Source organism: Arachis stenosperma, chromosome 5, assembly GCF_014773155.1.
Source record: "Arachis stenosperma cultivar V10309 chromosome 5, arast.V10309.gnm1.PFL2, whole genome shotgun sequence".
Classification (NCBI taxonomy): domain Eukaryota; kingdom Viridiplantae; phylum Streptophyta; class Magnoliopsida; order Fabales; family Fabaceae; genus Arachis; species Arachis stenosperma.
This window is the reverse complement of record NC_080381.1, coordinates 134,593,496-134,614,430: the sequence shown is the minus strand read 5'-3', so window position 1 is coordinate 134,614,430 and position 20,935 is coordinate 134,593,496. Positions and strand designations below refer to the sequence as shown.

General features: G+C 37.0%; 1 protein-coding gene and 1 non-coding gene across 3 annotated transcripts; both read right to left on the bottom strand.

Annotated features, from left to right (window-relative positions):
* Nucleotides 1-133: 133 nt before the first annotated feature.
* LOC130979632 (mediator of RNA polymerase II transcription subunit 18) lies at nucleotides 134-3,539 on the bottom strand. 2 transcript variants are annotated; one of them, XM_057903113.1, is made up of 6 exons: nucleotides 3,420-3,539; nucleotides 3,248-3,299; nucleotides 2,417-2,516; nucleotides 1,619-1,676; nucleotides 1,173-1,529; nucleotides 134-437 (listed from the first exon to the last, which is right to left on the bottom strand). In XM_057903113.1, exons 2-6 carry the CDS (start codon nucleotides 3,281-3,283, stop codon nucleotides 335-337), a joined length of 654 nt encoding a protein of 217 aa, XP_057759096.1. In that variant the 5' UTR covers nucleotides 3,284-3,299; nucleotides 3,420-3,539; the 3' UTR covers nucleotides 134-334. The 2 variants fall into 2 exon arrangements, with proteins under 2 accessions (XP_057759096.1, XP_057759097.1); XM_057903114.1 differs by having other exon boundaries at nucleotides 3,248-3,326; nucleotides 3,420-3,533.
* Nucleotides 3,540-14,701: 11,162 nt separating this feature from the next.
* On the bottom strand, nucleotides 14,702-14,809 carry LOC130984903 (small nucleolar RNA R71). Its single transcript, XR_009088807.1, has one exon. It is a non-coding gene; the product is annotated as a small nucleolar RNA R71 (small nucleolar RNA).
* Between the last annotated feature and the right edge of the window lie 6,126 nt (nucleotides 14,810-20,935).

Sequence of the window (20,935 nt, the reverse complement as noted above, 5' to 3'; positions counted from 1 at the left end):
CATCGTCAAAATATTAAAATTAGAGACAAAATAAAATTTATTTCAAATGTTAAGAATAAAATAAAATTAATTAAAAAGTTACCGGCATTATTAATATTTTTCGAAATATACTTTTACCCAAACAAATATTATTAAAAAATACACTTAAGTTTGGAAGTTGGTGAGCAATAACAGTTTTCACGCATTTCTCTTCTTTTCCGTTATAAAACGTTTGCCACTCCAAACAAACTTGTGTCAATTAAGATTCATTCCTTGTTTAATTAACAACTAATCATGTGTAACATGATAAGTTTAAGAGTGTACAAGAATTTTGTATCTATACATTACAAGCACACTACAAAGTTGTACCACCACCGTCAGACATAAGGGATGCTGCAGCTGCAGCAGCCGTAGGAACAACTCCAGTTGAAATGCCTGGTTTTGACAGATGCAAAAGCCTGATAAAAATTGAAGTCAAACAGTTGTACGTGTTAGTAATATGAATGAACAATACAAAGTATGATAATCTTCATGACAGAAGGATATGTTAGAAATATGATATGACAGAAGGGTCCAAAAAGAGATATATCGTCCACCATAAATGATAATCTACCTCGTGACTTATTCGAATAGGATAGTTAGACTTTACAAGAGCATGCATGGCAATGTGACAAAACATTCCAGATTAAAATTTTAGGGGATATTATTTTAACCTCCCAAGTTAGATTATATCACACAAGATCCCCTTGATTTGTCATACCTACACTGAATTCTCCAAATGTTTATATGGGAGGTCCGTCACATTTTATAAAATGATGGGATACAGAGTATGTATTATTCTCATGGGAGATTAGCATATATTTTTTATAAATTGTGGAATCTTATATGTAATATCGCCAAATCTTCGGGTGTTAGTGTAATTTGTTCAAAACTTAGCCTCATACAGTCTAAAAAGAGTAGGTGTATGCAGCCTTGTACAAATAGAAAGATTGTTTCCAGAATTTAAATTTGTAAGTTCCAAGTAGCAAGGCAACAACTTTACCATTGCACCAATTCAACCTGTAAGTTGGCAATAGACTATATCCGACAATTAGCCGCCACCAGGTATACAAAAGCTACCACTTTAGCCCCGGAAAAGTTGAAAACATACAATATAGAAAATTTGCAGAAGGAAGACAGTAAAAGTTTCTTACGGTGCAAGATATTCACAAAAGGATGAAACTGCAGAAGCAACTTCAGCATAGGTTTCACCAGTTGCAGGTGCAGTTACTTCAACCAACTGTATACCAGGCGTTACCGGTACAGCCTCGTCCGTTGCATGCACCTTTAGCATTTTATTGATTGATGACACCGTTACAGTGATTTGTGCACCTCTGTTAAAATGGAAAGAAAATCCCACTCTAAGCAGTTCATGGTCTAACTTGTACCCAAGTAAATAAAACATACGAAGCACATTCTTGCTTGCTTTGCTTTCAACCATTGTCCTAACCAGAACTGAAATTTGTTCGGCACCGGCACCCCTCATTGCACCCCCAATATGTCTTACAGTCCTGAACAAGTCACCAAGCATTTAATAGATTTTCATATGGACATGAGAAAAGTTCTAATAAGTGAATGGCAATAATACTTCATGGTTTACCATGATGGTTCAGCCTGCTCAAGATCACATAAAAGTCGAACCTCAGATGCTACAGGGCCTGGAAAGAAAGCCAATAAAATCATGTCCAACTTGAAAAACTCCAAATTCTTATGTCATATACTCGATGTTGTTTTCAAGTGATTAAGTAACACTAGAATAATAATGTTAAGAGAATCACTAAAGGTGTGGAAACATCCCACATCAATGTAGGAAAAATCCAGAACAGCAAACACATCATATACTGGGATAAGTATAATTCTTTGGTAATTCATGCATTAATTGAAAAATCAATAGAAGAGCACAATAGTTACTAAGTAACAGCATAGAAATGATAAATCAACAAATCATGGCAAGCTGAACTTCAGAGAAAAAAAAAAAGAGTACATGACACTTCAGCCTACAGAGGCTTGGTTTAGAGATGTAATTCTGTTTTCCTGATTTGCTTCCACCAAGTTAGACAGAAAATGGTGCTTGAATGCTTAAAAACAAGCATTTATCTTTGCCATTGTTATGAAATGGAATAGTTTATCACTCTTTCCTATGGAGTTTATAACATGAAAAGTTAGTAAGTATGCTTTGATAGACATGCAGTGGGATTGGAGGCTTTGTTGGATTGAAGTATGTTTCCCTCATTCCTAAGGTGAGTTATTAACTGTTTGTTTACAAAATGATAAATAATACTATTTCCTTATTCTTTAGCAATAAAATTTCTTTCACCTTGGAATAAAGGAACACTGACAGATAATGCATTTGCCTTGCTGGCTACAATATCACATATTATCACAAGAAAAAACTAACCAAGATTTGGACCACTCTTGAGGCAAATTTCATGAATCCTTAATCGCTCTCTTTGGACGCCACATAGCCCTTGAAGAAGAATCTCAAGGGCCTCAACATGCTGCAAAAAGATTACAAAATATCAGATGCCAAGGTCAACTTGAACACAATGCTTTCCTTTCCTTATTAAAAATTTAAAATAATACATAAAGATAGAATTATCGAGCTAAAAGAAATGTTCACTTAATTCTTATTTAGAAAGTGGAACCAGAGAAATGCACACATTGATGGGCGTTTGATTCAGAAATAAACTTGTTTCCTACTTTTCTTGCACATAGAGATTCTTAACAAAATAAACTCCACTATGATACACCACCTTGTATACTCATTCAAAATAGTCGAATACCTCAGTCCAACAAGAAAGATAATGAGAACACAAGGTGTCAACATAAATATTCAACAAGGTTTAAAGCAATTTACATGAAAAGTATCGCTGAAGTGATACTTTGTGAGGAAAATTGAGTATTTTTATAATATTAGAAGGTTCTGTTCAAATATCAGCGTGTAATATTTGAGCATTACAATAGCATATATTTAGATAATTGTGATAGTCAAAGTTTTGGTTCTTTATGAAAGCTTCTCAATGTAAAACACACACTCCAGGAAATTAAGAATATGATACATTCAATAAGGTACTATGTTTTTGAAATTATACGAGTACCGAAATCCTATGCTACCTTTCAAGGGAACAATTCACACCCTAGATAGCTATAATTTGAAGCAACTGAAACATCTCAAACTCTAGGGAAAAACAAATAAATTTAAAAATCAAAAGAAAATGCATAAAATCACCTGTGTCTCTATAATACCCTGAACCACGCATTCCATATTCACCTTTGTTCCACTGCATTAGACACCAAGTGTTACAAAGCTGTTTATGCAACTCGTCAAATATTTCCCTATTTCATGCAATAGAAAAAATGTGAAAGAAGAACGTAGAAGAGGAAAGAGAGAGGAAACTCACAGTAGAGAGAGAGTACACGGTGGTGGCGGACGGTGGTTGAGATGCTCTAACAAGAAGTACGGAGTGTGCGAACTCTGGAAGACGAATCAAGAAAGAAGAAAAAGAAAGAGGGGCTTAGCAGGACCTACACTATTTAAGGTGCACTGTGGTCCTTAAATTCTATTCTCTCAAGTAATGTTGGATTTAATCCTAAATTCGGTTAATCATATTTTAACGGTTTGGATTTATCTTTTGATTTAATATTATTTTTGGTTGGACTTGAGTAGATTTGATGAGGTCCGATTATATTTGATAACTAAAAATATATTTCTAATAAAATTAATAAAGAAATGTTATATTTTATACTTTAGTAATATTTTTATATTATATAGTGTTATTTTTATTTTATAATCATTTATTTTGATATAAACATAATATAATATTTATATACTTTAATATTTAAGTTTAACATTTTATTAATTTGGTATATATAATTTTCAACATAATATGTTAACCCAATCTTATCCATTTTTTATTGGATTAGTTAAGAATTGAGTTCGAATTTTAAAATTAGGGATTAATTCTCTAAAATGAGAAGATTGAAAAAATGATATAGTGAGATATTAATTTTTATTGAATTTGTAAGTATTATCATATGAAAATGTACTGTCTTAATTTAAAAGTAATTAAACACTTATTTCCTCGTTTTATTAGCCTTCTTACAAAGCTTGATTCTAAACTTACTTTCAAACTGTAAGCACTTAAAACAGCAGGTGAAATTGTTTTCTCTACAAACCTAGTACGAACAAGTTTTTCTATGAAATCTGTTGAAAGAGAATAGATACATGGATTGGATGAGTCATTTCACTAGCTAGCCTTAACAATTAGTTAATACCAGTTAAGGAGTTAGGCTGAGCTGGCACAATGAGCCTTAGCTGGCACAGTTAGTTAATACAATTGCATCACATGCTTGTATCACTATAAATATAAGATTATGAGAGCCGAACTGGCTAGTGAACCGATCAAGTCATATACTCAGATGATAAAAAAAAAGATGATGCAAGTCTCATCTATCAAAAAGAAAAAAGCCGAAAATACCAAAACAGAGAACAGACAAATGGAGATCAGTCCAAATATACTCAGATGTCCAAAGAGAAAGACAAAAAAACTAATGACGATGTTGTTAATGAATCGCTCACTTAGTTTGTGGTTCCTTCTGATCACAACTTCAAAATCTCTTAAAGTGATTAAATTTTTAGTTGGTGAAAACTTTAGTACAGAAATTTTTTGTTTATCCAATTTGCAACATAGTTCAGTGGTTAAATAATATTGAATGTATAATGAAATGAATTTGAATTCTTCAAAATTGAATCTATAAATCATACAAGTCTAGAAATTATAGGGTAGATTGCAAGTGACATAGACATTAATTATGACCCAAGAATTTTATATGATGTGTTTTTCTAATATGCTACGAACTGAAGTTTGAATCGAGAAAATAGAATAATGTGTTAGGTGAGATTGAAGAATAAAATTGGATTTATCAAAACCAAAATAAAACTTAGGGCCAGTAATCCTATCTATCTTTACACCTAAATGAAACTAAAGAAGCAGTGGAAGCTTACCCACGGTGAGATAGAGTGAAATCGGAGAGAGAGAACTAGCTTGAACAGAAAAAGACGCAAATGCATTGTTTCACATATCTATGAGAACTAGCAGTTTTTATAGATATGTGAAACAATGCATTTATGTATTCGTTTTGGAAATAATGTATTTGCGTAATTTTAAAGGTGAAACAATTTATTTAGGTGAATTGTCCTTTTTATTATTATAATAAAAATTAATATTTATTTATAAAATTAAAAATAACATAAAAATGAACAATTTTATAAATATTTTTTACAATAAAAATTAATATTTATTTATTAAATTAAAAATAATATATAAAATAATATATTTTAATATTCTTTTTAAATACTCTTAATAATCTTATTTTTATTATTATTTTAGATTCTAATTTTTTATTAATTATATTTTTATTGGTATTTATAATTAATTTTTTTATTTAATTTATCATTTCTAATAGAAACAATAATACATATTATAAAAAATTAGAATAATAAATAATGCACAAAAATTAGAATAATATGTGGCAACACCGGTGGCGATGGCACCCTCTAGCCGACGGAGAGTTGTTCGGCGATAGAGAAGGTGGGGTGAGAGGCTGATAAGGCCTAGGGCAATGTCTCTCTTCTCAACTAGGAAAAAATTTGTTTTTTTTTTCTCTTAAAATTATAAAACAAAGCAGTTTAGACTTTAGATTTTAGAGACATCAAAAAGAATCGGACACATTTTAAAAGACTGGATCGGTTCTCCAATTTATTGATTAACTGTCAATTTAACAAGTTTTTTCACTAGTTTTTTGTCAATTGATTTTTTAATATGAGATTCGTTCTCCGTTAACCCAATTAAACCAGTCATAAAATGATTCTAATTACTAATTTATTAATTTACTAGTTTAATCAGTTCAATTATAATTCAACTGAAATAATTATTTTTATAATAAAATATTAATAAACATACTAAATATAATTATATTCTAATATAAACTTTAAAATATTCAAAATAAAAGTACTGCATTATTATCCTTTGGTACATTTTGATTGATACCATAGTTATAGAGAATTTGTCTTCCCAACTTTCTTTCAAAGGAGCTTTATGACCCCCTCGGCTTTACTAGTACTTTAAATTTTTTGTGATTTCAAAAAAATACCTTTATCTTTGATAAGAATAGAGTCTAGATGAAAGAAAGATTCATGAAATAACTTAGTATATGACACAGGACTCATTCTGAATCTATGCGATTTAGGAGAAAGGTGGAAACTTTTGCAGAGAAGCTTATAAAGTGGCAGCCACCTCCTCTTCTTTTTATCAAGCTGAATTCGAATGGCTCTGTTAATAAGGATGGCAGAGCGTCTTGTGGTAGTATCTTTAGAGATAGCAATGATAAGTTTATGGCTTATTATAGTACAATTTTGGATTACATGTTTTCATTCATGAAAACCATAATAATACATATAATGCAAGGTTAAGAGTACGAATTCAACAAAAATAACATTTCTAACATTTTTTCCTTTTGATAATGATAAACACCTTATGTTTTGAAAAGCTTGCAACATAATAAATAACAAAATAAATGTCATATATTAAATTTTTTTGAAAAAATTGCAAAAATTCTCTCTAAAACTAAGTATATCGGTTTGTGAAAACCTTTTGCATGTGGAAGCTTTGAAAACACCGTTTTCAAAAACAAAAAATGTTATCCCTTTTGAAAATATTTTATGTTCCCCTTAAAATTTATCTTTTGGAAACATAGCATATATAAGTTTTTGAAAAGCTATTTTTAATCAAAAAAATTTTAAACAAGTTTCAAAACGTACTTAGTTTCTCCCTTTTGACATTAACAAAAAAAAGGGATAATAAGTTCACAAACATAATACTTGTTTTAGAAAATATAAACTTGGCCTTTTATTAATCTACCATTAGCCAAATAATCATTTAATCACTTGTTATGCTATTAATAAGCATAACCATAAGCATTCAAGCATAAACAAGCAAACATAAGCAAATTCAAGCATTCAATTATACAAGATTATAAAGCATAATGAAAAGCCTAATAGCGTTAGTCCATAAGCATAAAGATATAAAGTGCAACAAATAAAATTTTCCATACTTCATCAACAACCATCATCCATCCACAAGTCTTCATTCTTAAAGTGGTGGCTTGTGAATTTCATAGTGAGAAAACATTGCATCCAATTGTTGTTGTTGATATTGAAGAATTTTTCCTTGCTCTTGAAATGCTTTCATTTGCTTTTTGGTGCGCAAATTAGGATTTTACACAACTTAATCGGCAAGTGTACTGAGTCATTCAAATAATATCTCAGGTGAGTGAGAGTCAATCTCACAAAGATTGCTGGACTGAGCAACAATGGTTATCTAATTGGCTTAGTTAAGCAAGTAGAAAAGGGTTGATTATTGGTGTAATTCGCATAAGAAAATGAATAATAAAGTAAAGAAAGCAAATAAAAGGTTTGGTGTAAAAATGGTATGAGAAAACAGTTAAGGCTTCGGAAATGTTTACTTTTTCGGATTAAAAGTTCCTACCAACTATTTTAACAATGCATAATTCATTCCATGGAAAACTGTAAATGATTAAACCCAAATCTCTTAGTGATCTAATCTCCTCTAATCTTCATTAACTGCCACTCTCGTGGTCACTTAGTTCCACTTAGAGGGTTAAATTCAAAAACTAGTTTATAGTCACAAAAATCGTAATTATCCAAAGCTAGCAGGATTATATGTCACACATACCAATTAGTTCATGTAATAAGCAATTTAGGAGGAATTTGTTTTCAAGCTGTTGTTCCATGCAAGATAACTCTCTCGAGAATCACAAGAACTCATGTAGAATAAGGGTCAAACTCTTGTTCCACCCAGATTCATAAGATTAAGAACGAAAACAATCCTTGAAACTGAATTAGTACATTAATTAAAATAGAAAAGTAATAGTCTTAATCCATAGAATTAAACAAAGCTCCTAAGCTTAACCAAGGAGGTTTAGTTTCTCATGACTTACAGAGAAACTATGGCTCTAAAAACGTGCGAGAGGAAGAAGATCTGTATCCTAAGAGATCTTTTTCCTTTTATACTAACCTAATTTGATACGGAAATAAAATAAAAATAATAATAAATCCTAAGACTAAAAGATATTATTTGTGAATAAAAAGTTACAAAAAGAAAATAAAATATAACTAATAAATGCTAAATCCACTTAAGATGCCAAGGAGAGTGAATTTGGGCCAAGCTTGCTGGCGCTAAACACCATATTGGGCATTTAGCGCCTTAGTGGGAGTAACTTCGTGCATTCTGCTGGCGCTAGCGCCCCAAGGGGAATACGCCAACTTTTTTGTTTCAGCTCCAAACTCTGCCAAACTGCCCCGAATTTCACCTGAAATCATAAAAATATAAGAACAACTCAAAGTAGCATCTACAGAGAATTTTTTGCATCAAAATACTATGAACTTAAATAAAATCTAACTAAAAATAACTAGAAAATGGTAAGAAAAAGGGTACAAGATGCTCACGCATCACAACACCAAACTTAAATTGTTGTTTGTCCTCAAGCAACCAAAACAGTAGAGGACCAGGAAGAGAAAATACTTAAGACTTGAGTTATCATGTAAGCTTAGGTCTAGTTACTGAATGGGATTAATGACACTCTATTTCTGAACAGTTTTGGCATCTCACTATCCTTTAAAGTTGAGAAATATTGATATCCTTCAGAACTAGAACTTGGATGATATTATAGATTCTCTTCTTTTGACTCTAATTGATTCTTGAAAACTGGTTTTTCTTTTCTTTTCTTTGGTGCTTTGCATCTTGAGCCTAGCCGTGACTCTAAGTGTTTTGTCTTCAAGCTTAACTTGATACAAGAACACCACAAGCACTTAACTGGGAAACTCTTTGAGTTCTAATTTTTCTTTTTATTTCTCCCAGACAGCTGTGCTCGGAGCTTTTGGCATACTCTATAACAGCAATTGGTCACGACTTTAAGTGTTCAGTCTCAAGGGTTACTTGACACTTTCACACCACAAACATATGGTTAGAAAAATCACTCTTTTGAGCTTTAGATCAGTTTCTTCTAACCATTAATGCTCAAAGCCTTTGGTCTTTTCTTTTGATTTTTATTTTTCTTTCTTTTTGTTTCTTTTTGCTGTTTGCTTTGCTTCAAGAATCAATCTCTTTCTTATTTAAGAGAATTAATAATACTTCTCTAAATTCCTATTCCTCAAGAACCAATATTCTCAACTTTAATATCAAATATGCACTATTCAGTTCATACATTCAGAAATAGAGATAGTGCCACCACATCAAAGTAACTATAATACTCATAATATACAACTCAAGATCTCATGCATTTTGCTACTTCTTTTTCTTTTGATTTTTGTTTAAGCTCAGTGAGTAATACATGAGGCATCTTTTAAAATAACAGAAAAATTTTAAAATAACAACTAAACTAGAAAACAAGAAAATCCTACTAGTGATCATGCAAGACTAAAATAGAAAGCATAAAATAGAATAAACTTCTGAAAAACACAAAATAAGATAAAAGAAGGGAGAATGAAACTCAACCACCTCAGTCATAGTGGCTGCTGCTCCCTCTGGGAAATCCTCTTTGGCGTCTCAGCTCCTCCAGCTCATGCCCCTGCCTCTGTTGCTTGGTCTTGATGCTCTATTCTCAGCTGATCCACAGAATATGATAGTTCTCTAAGGGATGCATTCAACTGGTCCTAGTAGTCACGAGGAGGAAAGTAATATCTCTGAGACATCTCAGGTTGCTGAGGAGGAGGAGGAACTGGCTCCTGTTGATGTCCTTGCTCGAGCTCTCTAGCATGCTCCATACACCTCTTAGTCATCGGCCTATCCACGTCGATCGGGGTATCTCCCTCAATGTGCGCTCCAACTGCTGTACATAGGCGGTAGATGAGGTGAGGAAAATCCAGTCTCGCAGTGGTGGAAGGCTTGTCTGCTATTCTGTAAAGCTCTTGAGGGATCACCTCATGCATCTCCACCTCGTTCCAGAGCATGATATAGTGAATCATCACTGCTCGCTCGATGGTAACCTCAGAGCGGTTACTCGTAGGGAAGATGGAGCGTTGGATGAATTCCAACCATCCTCAAGCTATTGGCTTAAGGTCATGCATACCCAGCTGGTAAGGTTGACCTTTAGCATCCCTCCTCCACTGAGCTCTGGATAGGTAAATGTCAACAAGAATCTGATCCAGCCGCTGGTCAGTGTTGACCCTCCGAGTGTAGGAATGAGGGTCTCCTCGTGGCTCTGATAACTATAGCGGCACCCTCATACTCTCTGGACTGAAATTCATGATGTGCCCTCTGATCACGGTACGCCAATTCTTTGGCTCCGAGTTCACGCCTCTAACATGCTTATAAGTGATCCAAGCATTAGCATAGAACTTTCAAACCATTAAGGCTCCAACCTCAGTTACGGGGTTGGTCAAAACTTTCCAACCCCACCTCAGAATCTCCTCTTGGATCTCCGGATAATCCCCTAGTTGGAGATCAAAACGGACCTCAGGATTCACCTTCTTCTTGTACACCACCTCATAAAATGTTTCTCATGGGTCTTTGTAAAGACCCGGAGGAAGTCCCATGAGCCGGAGGTGGGAGTCTTTTTCTTTCTCTTCTTTGAGGATTCACCGGTCTTGGGTGCCATGGATATAAAGTAAAGAAGCAAAAAGTGGAGCGCCCAACACCAAACTTAAAAGTTTTTCTTGTTTCCGAACAAAATTAAAAATGGAAAATAAGGAAAAAGATATAAGAGAATGGGGAAGAGAGCTTCAGCCTTGGCTAAAAAGAAAAGGGAAGTGGGAAGTATAAAGAAGGTAGAAGTAAGTAAGAAAGGATAGAAGAGGATAAGTGGAGGTGTGGTGAAAGTGAAAGTGGAGTGGGGTATTGATGAGCGGATAATTTATACGCTTTTTGGCATTATTTTTAGTATGTTTTTAGTAGTTTGAGTTGAGTTTTTAGTATATTTTTATTAGTTTTTAGTTAAAATTCACTTTTCTGGACTTTACTATGAGTTTGTGTGTTTTTCTGTGATTTCAGGTATTTTCTGGCTGAAATTGAGGGACCTGAGCAAAAATCTGATTCAGAGACTGAAAAGGACTACAGATGCTGTTGGATTCTGACCTTCCTGCATTCGAAGTGGATTTTCTGGAGCTACAGAAGCCCAATTGGCGCGCTCTTAACGGCGTTGGAAAGTAGACATCCTGGGCTTTCCAGCAATATATGATAGTCCATACTTTGCCCAAGATTTGATGGCCCAAACCGGCGTTCAAAGTCACCTACAGAATTTCCAGCGTTAAACGCCGGAACTGGCACCTAAATGGGAGTTAAACGCCCAAACTGGCATAAAAGCTGGCGTTTAACTCCAAGAAGAGTCTCTACACGAAAATGCTTCATTGCTCAGCCCAAGCACACACCAAGTGGGCCCGGAAGTGGATTTTTATGTCATTTACTCATTCCTAGGCTACTAGTTCTCTATAAATAGGACCTTTTACTATTGTATTAAGGGAGATCTTTCAATCTTAGAATCTTTGTATCATGTTTTTATGATTGAACCCTCTTTGGGAGGCTGGCCATTCGGCCATGCCTAGACCTTGTTCTTATGTATTTTCAACGGTGGAGTTTCTACACACCATAGATTAAGGTGTGGAGCTCTGCTGTACCTCGAGTATTAATGCAATTACTATTGTTCTTCTATTCAATTCCGCTTGTTCTTTGTCCAAGATATCACTTGTTCTTCAACTTGATGAATGTGATGATCCGTGACACTCATCATCATTCTCACCCATGAACAAAGTGACTGACAACCACTCTTGTTCTACAAGCAATCAAGGCTCTAGTGTTTATCTCTTGGATTCCTGATACACGATGCATGGTTGATCGCCTGACAACCGAGTGCTCGCCTGACAACCGAGCCAGCCATTCCGTGAGATCAGAGTCTTCGTGGTATAGGCGAGAACTGATGGCGGCATTCAAGAGAATCCGGAAGGTCTAACCTTGTCTGTGGTATTCTGAGTAGGATTCAATGATTGAATGACTGTGACGTGCTTCAAACTCCTAGCAGGCGGGGCGTTAGTGACAGACGCAAAAGAATCGATGGATTCTATTCCGGCCTGACCGAGAACCGACAGCTGATTAGCCATATGCTGTGACAGAGCATAGGAACATTTTCACTGAGAGGATGGGAGGTAGCCACTGACAACGGTGAAACCCTTGCATAAGCTTGCCATGGAAAGGAGTAAGAAGGATTGGATGAAGACAGTAGGAAAGCAGAGAGACGGAAGGGAAAGCATCTTCATACACTTATCTGAAGCTCTCACCAATGATATACATAAGTATCTCTATCTTTATCTTTATGCTTTATTCGTATATCACCATACCCATTTGAGTCTGCCTGACTAAGATTTACAAGGTGACCATAGCTTGCTTCATACCAACAATCTCCGTGGGATCGACCCTTACTCACGTAAGGTATTACTTGGACGACCCAGTGCACTTGCTGGTTAGTTGTGCAAAGTTGTGTAGTGAATCACAATTTCGCGCACCAAGTTTTTGGCGCCGTTGCCGGGGAATTAAATGTCCTAACTACGGTTTCGCATTTGTTCCCTGCAATAACAGTGCCAAATTTTGATCCGACAACAACACCAAGTTTTTGGCGCCGTTGCCGGGGATTGTTTTGAGTATGGACAATTGACGGTTCATCTTGTTGCTTAGATTAGGTATTTTTCTTCAGAGTTCTTAAGAATGAATTCTAGTGTTTCATGATGATCTATTGAAATTTGGCTGGCTGAGAAGCCATGTCTAATCTTATTGGACCGAGGTTTCAACTGATCATCACAATAGCTTGTTGATTTCTATCAATCTTGCTATTGGAGCAATGATCTGCTAAGGCTTGGCTGGCCATTGGCCATGTCTAGTGTTTTGGACCGAAGCTTTCTTTGAGAGCTTGGCTGGCTGTGAAGTCATGTCTAATTCCTGGACCGGAGTCTCAGACTAGCATTGCAATGATTCCTGGAATTCAAATTAAGAATTCTGAAACTTTTATTGTCTATTTTCACATAATTTTCGAAAAAAAGCACAAAAAAATTATAAAAATCATAAAAACCGAAAATATTTTATGTTTCTTGTTTGAGTCTAGTGTCTAATTTTAAGTTTGGTGTCTTGCATGCATTGTTTATTTGATCTTGGTTCTATTTTCAAGTCAAGAGTACAGGGAACTGAAGATTCAGAACATGCAGCAGAGGAATTACACAGAAAAAGCTGGGCATTCAAAACGCCCAGTGAAGAAGGACAGACTGGCGTTTAAACGCCAGCCAGGGTACCTGGTTGGGCGTTTAACGCCCAAAAAGGTAGTGCATTGGGCGTTAAACGCCAGAATGTGCACCATTCTGGGCGTTTAACGCCAGGATGGCACAAGGGGGAGGATTTTGTTTTCAAATCAATTTTTTTTTCAAGTTTTCAAAGTTTTTTTTAAAATCAAATCTTTTTTAAATCATATCTTTTCAATCAAATGTTTTCAAAATCAATTTCTTTCCTTTTTCAAAGATACTTGCTAACAATTAATGATTTGATTGAACATTTCAAGTATGTTGCCTTTTCTGTTGAGAAAGGTTTAATGTTTGAATCATATCTTTTCTTGTTAGGCAAGTCATCAATTTTTTTTAAAAAATCAAATCTTTTTTTTAAAATTGTTTTCAAATCATATCTTTTCAATCATATCTTTTTAAAACCATAACTTCTCAATCAAATCTTTTTAATCACATTTTTTTCAAAATAGTTTTTCAAATCATATCTTTTTGATTTCTAAATTTCAAATCTTTTTCAAAAATTACTTGATCTCTTTCTCACTCTTGTTTTTCGAAAATCAAATTAAAGTTTTTCAAAAATGTTTTCAAAATCTTTCACTTAATTTTCGAAAATTACTTCCTCTCTTCCCACATCCTTCTATTTATGGAGTACCACTCCTCCTCAATGCACAATTCGAACTCTATCTGATTAAAGTCCGAATTCTTCTACCTCTTCCTTCTATTTTTCTGTTCCTTTAACACCTCAAGGAATCTCTATACTGTGACATAGAGGATTCCGCATTTTCTTGTTCTCCTCTCTTTCATATGAGCAGGAACAAAGACAAAGGCATTCTTGTTGAAGCTGACCCTGAACCTGAAAGGACCTTGAAGCGAAAGCTAAGAGAAGCTAAGGCACAACTCTCTGTAGAGGACCTAACCGAATTCTTCAAAGAAGAAGAACACATGGCAGCCGAAAACAACAACAATGCCAACAATGCAAGGAAGGTGCTGGGTGACTTTACTGCACCTACTCCCGACTTCTATGGGAGAAGCATCTCTATCCCTGCCATTGGAGCAAACAACTTTGAGCTTAAGCCTCAATTAGTTTCTCTAATGCAACAGAATTGCAAGTTCCATGGACTTCCACTGGAAGATCCTCATCAGTTCTTAGCTGAATTCTTGCAAATCTGTGACACTGTCAAGACTAATGGGGTTGACCCTGAGGTCTACAGACTTATGCTATTCCCTTTTGCTGTAAGAGACAGAGCTAGAACATGGTTGGACTCACAACCTAAAGAAAGCCTGGACTCATGGGAAAAGCTAGTCAATGCCTTCTTGGCAAAGTTCTTTCCACCTCAAAAATTGAGTAAGCTTAGAGTGGAAGTCCAAACCTTCAGACAGAAGGATGGAGAATCCCTCTATGAAGCTTGGGAAAGATACAAACAATTGATCAGAAAATGTCCTTCTGACATGCTTTCTGAATGGAGCATCATAGGTATTCTCTATGATGGTCTTTCTGAACTATCCAAGATGTCTTTGGATAGCTCTGCTGGAGGATCTCTTCATCTGAAGAAGACGCCTACAGAAGCTCAAGAGCTAATTGAAATGGTTGCAAATAACCAATTCATGTACACTTCTGAAAGAAATCCTGTGAACAATGGGACAAGTCAGAAGAAAGGAGTTCTTGAGATTGATACTCTGAATGCCATAGTGGCTCAGAATAAAATATTGACTCAACAAGTCAATTTGATTTCTCAAAGTCTGTCTGGAATGCAAAATGCACCAAGCAGTACTAAGGATGCTTCATCTGAGGAAGAAGCCTATGATCCTGAGAACCCTTCAATGGAAGAGGTGAATTACCTAGGAGAACCCTATGGAAACACCTATAATTCTTCATGGAGAAATCACCCAAATTTCTCATGGAAGAATCAAGAGAGACCTCAACAAGGTTCCAACAACAATAATGGTGGAAGAAACAGGTTTAGCAATGGCAAGCCTTTTCCATCATCTTCTCAGCAACAGACAGAGAATTCTAAGCAGAACCCCTCTGACTTAGCAACCATGGTCTCTGATCTAATCAAAACCACTCAAAGTTTCATGACTGAAACAAGGTCCTCCATTAGGAACTTGGAGGCACAAGTGGGACAGCTGAGCAAGAAAGTTACTGAACTCCCTCCAAGTACTCTCCCAAGCAATACAGAAGAAAATCCAAAAGGAGAGTGCAAGGCCATAAACATGGCCGAATCTGGAGAGGAAGGAGAGGAAGTGAACGCCACTGAGGAAGACCTCAATGGGCGCGCACTGGCCTCCAATGAGTTCCCCAATGAGGAACCATGGGAATCTGAGGCTCAAAATGAGACCATAGAGATTCCATTGGATTTACTTCTGCCATTCATGAGCTCTGATGAGCATTCTTCCTCTGAAGAGGATGAGTATGTCACTGAAGAGCAAGTTGCTAAATACCTTGGAGCAATCATGAAGCTAAATGACAAGTTATTTGGAAATGAGACTTGGGAGGATGAACCCCCTTTGCTCACCAAAGAACTGGATGACTTGTCTAGGCAGAAATTACCTCAAAAGAGACAAGATCCTGGGAAGTTTTCCATACCTTGTACCATAGGCACCATGACCTTCAAGAAGGCTCTGTGTGACTTAGGGTCAAGTGTAAACCTCATGCCTCTCTCTGTAATGGAGAAGCTAGGGATCTTTGAGGTGCAAGCTGCAAGAATCTCGTTAGAGATGGCAGACAACTCAAGAAAACAAGCTCACGGACTTGTAGAGGATGTTTTGGTGAAGATTGAAGACCGCTACATCCCTACTGATTTCATAGTCCTAGAGACTGGGAAGTGCATGGATGAAACCATCATCCTTGGCAGACCCTTCCTAGCCACAGCTAAGGCTGTAATTGATGTTGATAGAGGTGAACTAATCATTCAAGTGAATGAAGAATCCTTTGTGTTTAAAGCTCAAGGATATCCCTCTGTCACCATGGAGAGGAAGCATGAAGAGCTTCTCTCAAATCAGAGTCGAACAGAGCCCCCACAGTCAAACTCTAAGTTTGGTGTTGGGAGGCCACAACCAAACTCTAAGTTTGGTGTTGAACCCCCACATTCAAACTCTAAGTTTGGTGTTGGGAGGTTCCAACATTGCTCTGAGTATCTGTGAGGCTCCATGAGAGCCCTCTGTCAAGCTAATGACATTAAAGAAGCGCTTGTTGGGAGGCAACCCAATGTTACATTTTATCTATTTTCTTTTGTTATTTTATGTTTTTTGTAGGTTGATGATCATGAGAAGTCACAAAATCAATTGAAAAAGCAAAAACAGAATGAAAAACAGGAAGAAAAACAGCACACCCTGGAGGAGGAACCTGCTGGCGTTTAAACGCCAGTGAGGTTAGCAGGTGGGCGTTTAACGCCCAGTTTGGCACCATTCTGGGCGTTTAACGCCAGAAAGGGGCACCAGACTGGCGTTAAACGCCAGAAAAGGGCAAGAACCTGGCGTTAAACGCCAGAAATGGGCACCAGCCCGGCGTTTAACGCCAGAATTGGCTCAAAACGTGATTTTGAAAGCCATTTGGTGCAGGGATGACTTTTCCTTGACACCTCAGGATCTGTGGACCCCACAGGATCCCCACCAACCCAACCACTCTCTCTCTTCTTCACCCATTCACCAATCACCTCAACACCTCTTTCCCAAAAACCCTTCACCTATCAAATCCCATCTTTCTCTTCACCACTCACATCCATCCTTCATAAAACCCCACCTACCTCACCCTTCAAATTCAAACCACTTTCCCTCCCAAACCCACCCACACATGACCGAACCATGAGCCCCCCTCTCCTATATATACCCTTCTTCACCCCTTCATTTTCACACAACCTAAACACCACTTCTCCCCCTATTTGGCCGAACACTAAGCCACTCCCTTCTTCCTCATTTCTTCTTCTTCTACTCTCTTCTTTCTTCTTTTGCTCGAGGACGAGCAAACCTTTTAAGTTTGGTGTGGTAAAAGCGTTGCTTTTTCATTTTTCCATAACCATTTATGGCATCCAAGGCCGGAGAAACCTCTAGAAAGAGGAAAGGGAAGGAAAAAGCTTCCACCTCCGAGTCATGGGAGATGGAAAGATTCATCTCAAGGGTGCATCAAGATCACTTCTATGAAGTTGTGGCCTTGAAGAAGGTGATCCCCGAGGTCCCTTTTTCACTCAAAAAGAGTGAATATCCGGAGATCCGACATGAGATCCAAAGAAGAGGTTGGGAAGTTCTTACCAACCCCATTCAACAAGTCGGAATCTTGATGGTTCAAGAGTTCTATGCCAATGCATGGATCACCAAGAACCATGATCAAAGTGTGAACCCGGATCCAAAGAATTGGCTTACTATGGTTCGGGGGAAATACTTGGATTTTAGTCCGGAAAATGTAAGGTTAGCATTCAACTTGCCTATGATACAAGGAGATGAACATCCTTACACTAGAAGGGTCAACTTTGATCAAAGGTTGGACCAAGTCCTCACAGTCATATGTGAAGAGGGCGCACAATGGAAGAGAGATTCAAGAGGGAAGCCGGTTCAATTGAGAAGGCATGACCTCAAACCCGTGGCTAGAGGATGGTTGGAGTTTATCCAACGCTCAATCATTCCCACTAGCAACCGGTCCGAAGTTACTCTAGACCGGGCCATCATGGTTCATAGCATCATGATTGGAGAAGAAGTGGAAGTTCATGAGGTTATAGCCCAAGAACTCTATAAGGTGGCGGATAAGTCCTCTACCTTAGCAAGGTTAGCCTTTCCTCATCTCATTTGTCACCTCTGTTATTCAGTTGGAGTTGACATAGAGGGAGACGTCCTTATTGATGAGGACAAGCCCATCACCAAGAAAAGGATGGAGCAAACAAGAGATCCCTCTCATCATGAGATCCCTGAGATGCCTCAAGGGATGCACTTTCCTCCACAAGACTATTGGGAGCAACTAAACACCTCCCTAGGAGAATTGAGTTCCAACATGGGACAACTAAGGGTGGAGCATCAAGAACACTCCATCATCCTCCATGAAATTAGAGAAGATCAAAGAATCATGAGAGAGGAGCAACAAAGACAAGGAAGAGATATTGAGGAGCTCAAGCACTCCATAAGACCTTCAAGAGGAAGAACAAGCCGCCATCACTAAGGTGGACCCGTTCTTTAATCTCCTTGTTCTTTATTTTCTTGTTTTTCGAAAATTTATGCTTTATGTTTGTCTATGTTTGTGTCTTATGATCATTAGTGTCTTAGTGTCTATGCCTTAAAGTTATGAATGTCCTATGAATCCATCACCTTTCTTAAATGAAAACTGTTTTTAATCACAAAAGAACAAGAAGTACAGGATTTCAAATTCATCTTTAAAACTAGCTTAATTAGTTTGATGTGGTGACAATACTTTTTGTTTTCTGAATGTATGCTTGAACAGTGCATATGTCTTTTGAATTTATGGTTCATGAATGTTAAAATTGTTGGCTCTTGAAAGAATGATGAAAAAGGAGACATGTTACTGAGGATCTGAAAAATCACAAAAATGATTCTTGAAGCAAGAAAAAGCAGTGAATACAAAAAAAAAAAAACGAAAAAAAAAGAAAAAGAAAGAAATAAAGTTGTGATCCAAGGCAATAAGAGTGTGCTTAAGAACCCTGGACACCTCTAATTGGGGACTCTAGCAAAGCTGAGTCACAATCTGAAATGGTTCACCCAATTATGTGTCTGTGGCATGTATGTATCCGGTGGTAATACTGGAAGACAGAATGCTTTGGGCCACGGCCAAGACTCAATAAGTAGCTGTGTTCAAGAATCATCATACTTAACTAGGAGAATCAATAACACTATCTGGATTCTGAGTTCCTAAAGAAGCCAATCATTCTGAATTTCAAAGGATAGAGTGAGATGCCAAAACTGTTCGGAGGCAAAAAGCTACTAGTCCCGCTCATCTAATTTGGAGCTAAGTTTCATTGATAATTTGGAGTCTATAGTATATTCTCTTCTTTTCATCTTATTTGATTTTCAGTTGCTTGAGGACAAGCAACAATTTAAGTTTGGTGTTGTGATGAGCGGATAATTTATACGCTTTTTGGCATTATTTTTAGTATGTTTTTAGTAGTTTGAGTTGAGTTTTTAGTATATTTTTATTAGTTTTTAGTTAAAATTCACTTTTCTGGACTTTACTATGAGTTTGTGTGTTTTTCTGTGATTTCAGGTATTTTCTGGCTGAAATGAGGGACCTGAGCAAAAATCTGATTCAGAGACTGAAAAGGACTACAGATGCTGTTGGATTCTGACCTCCCTGCAATCGAAGTGGATTTTCTGGAGCTACAGAAGCCCAATTGACGCGCTCTCAACGGCGTTGGAAAGTAGACATCCTGGGCTTTCCAGCAATATATGATAGTCCATACTTTGCCCAAGATTTGATGGCCCAAACTGGCGTTCAAAGTCACCTACAGAATTTCCAGCGTTAAACGCCGGAACTGGCACCTAAATGGGAGTTAAACGCCCAAACTGGCATAAAAGCTGGCGTTTAACTCCAAGAAGAGTCTCTACACGAAAATGCTTCATTGCTCAGCCCAAGCACACACCAAGTGGGCCCGGAAGTGGATTTTTATGTCATTTACTCATTCCTAGGCTACTAGTTCTCTATAAATAGGACCTTTTACTATTGTATTAAGGGAGATCTTTCAATCTTAGAATCTTTGTATCATGTTTTTATGATTGAACCCTCTTTGGGAGGCTGGCCATTCGGCCATGCCTAGACCTTGTTCTTATGTATTTTCAACGGTGGAGTTTCTACACACCATAGATTAAGGTGTGGAGCTCTGCTGTACCTTGAGTATTAATGCAATTACTATTGTTCTTCTATTCAATTCCGCTTGTTCTTTGTCCAAGATATCACTTGTTCTTCAACTTGATGAATGTGATGATCCGTGACACTCATCATCATTCTCACCCATGAACAAAGTGACTGACAACCACTCTTGTTCTACAAGCAATCAAGGCTCTAGTGTTTATCTCTTGGATTCCTGATACACGATGCATGGTTGATCGCCTGACAACCGAGTGCTCGCCTGACAACCGAGCCAGCCATTCCGTGAGATCAGAGTCTTCGTGGTATAGGCGAGAACTGATGGCGGCATTCAAGAGAATCCGGAAGGTCTAACCTTGTCTGTGGTATTCTGAGTAGGATTCAATGATTGAATGACTGTGACGTGCTTCAAACTCCTAGCAGGCGGGGCGTTAGTGACAGACGCAAAAGAATCGATGGATTCTATTCCGGCCTGACCGAGAACCGACAGCTGATTAGCCATATGCTGTGACAGAGCATAGGAACATTTTCACTGAAAGGATGGGAGGTAGCCACTGACAACGGTGAAACCCTTGCATAAGCTTGCCATGGAAAGGAGTAAGAAGGATTGGATGAAGATAGTAGGAAAGCAGAGAGACGGAAGGGAAAGCATCTTCATACACTTATCTGAAGCTCTCACCAATGATATACATAAGTATCTCTATCTTTATCTTTATGCTTTATTCGTATATCACCATACCCATTTGAGTCTGCCTGACTAAGATTTACAAGGTGACCAT

Excerpts from the sequence above, each read along its gene's own strand:
- LOC130979632 (XM_057903113.1), bottom strand. The coding sequence starts at position 3,283 with ATGGAATGCGTGGTTCAGGGTATTATAGAGACACAG. Across the intron at positions 2,517-3,247 it reads AGGGTATTATAGAGACACAG|CATGTTGAGGCCCTTGAGAT; the intron begins GTGATTTTATGC and ends ATCTTTTTGCAG. Across the intron at positions 438-1,172 it reads TTTTGTGAATATCTTGCACC|GCTTTTGCATCTGTCAAAAC; the intron begins GTAAGAAACTTT and ends AATTTTTATCAG.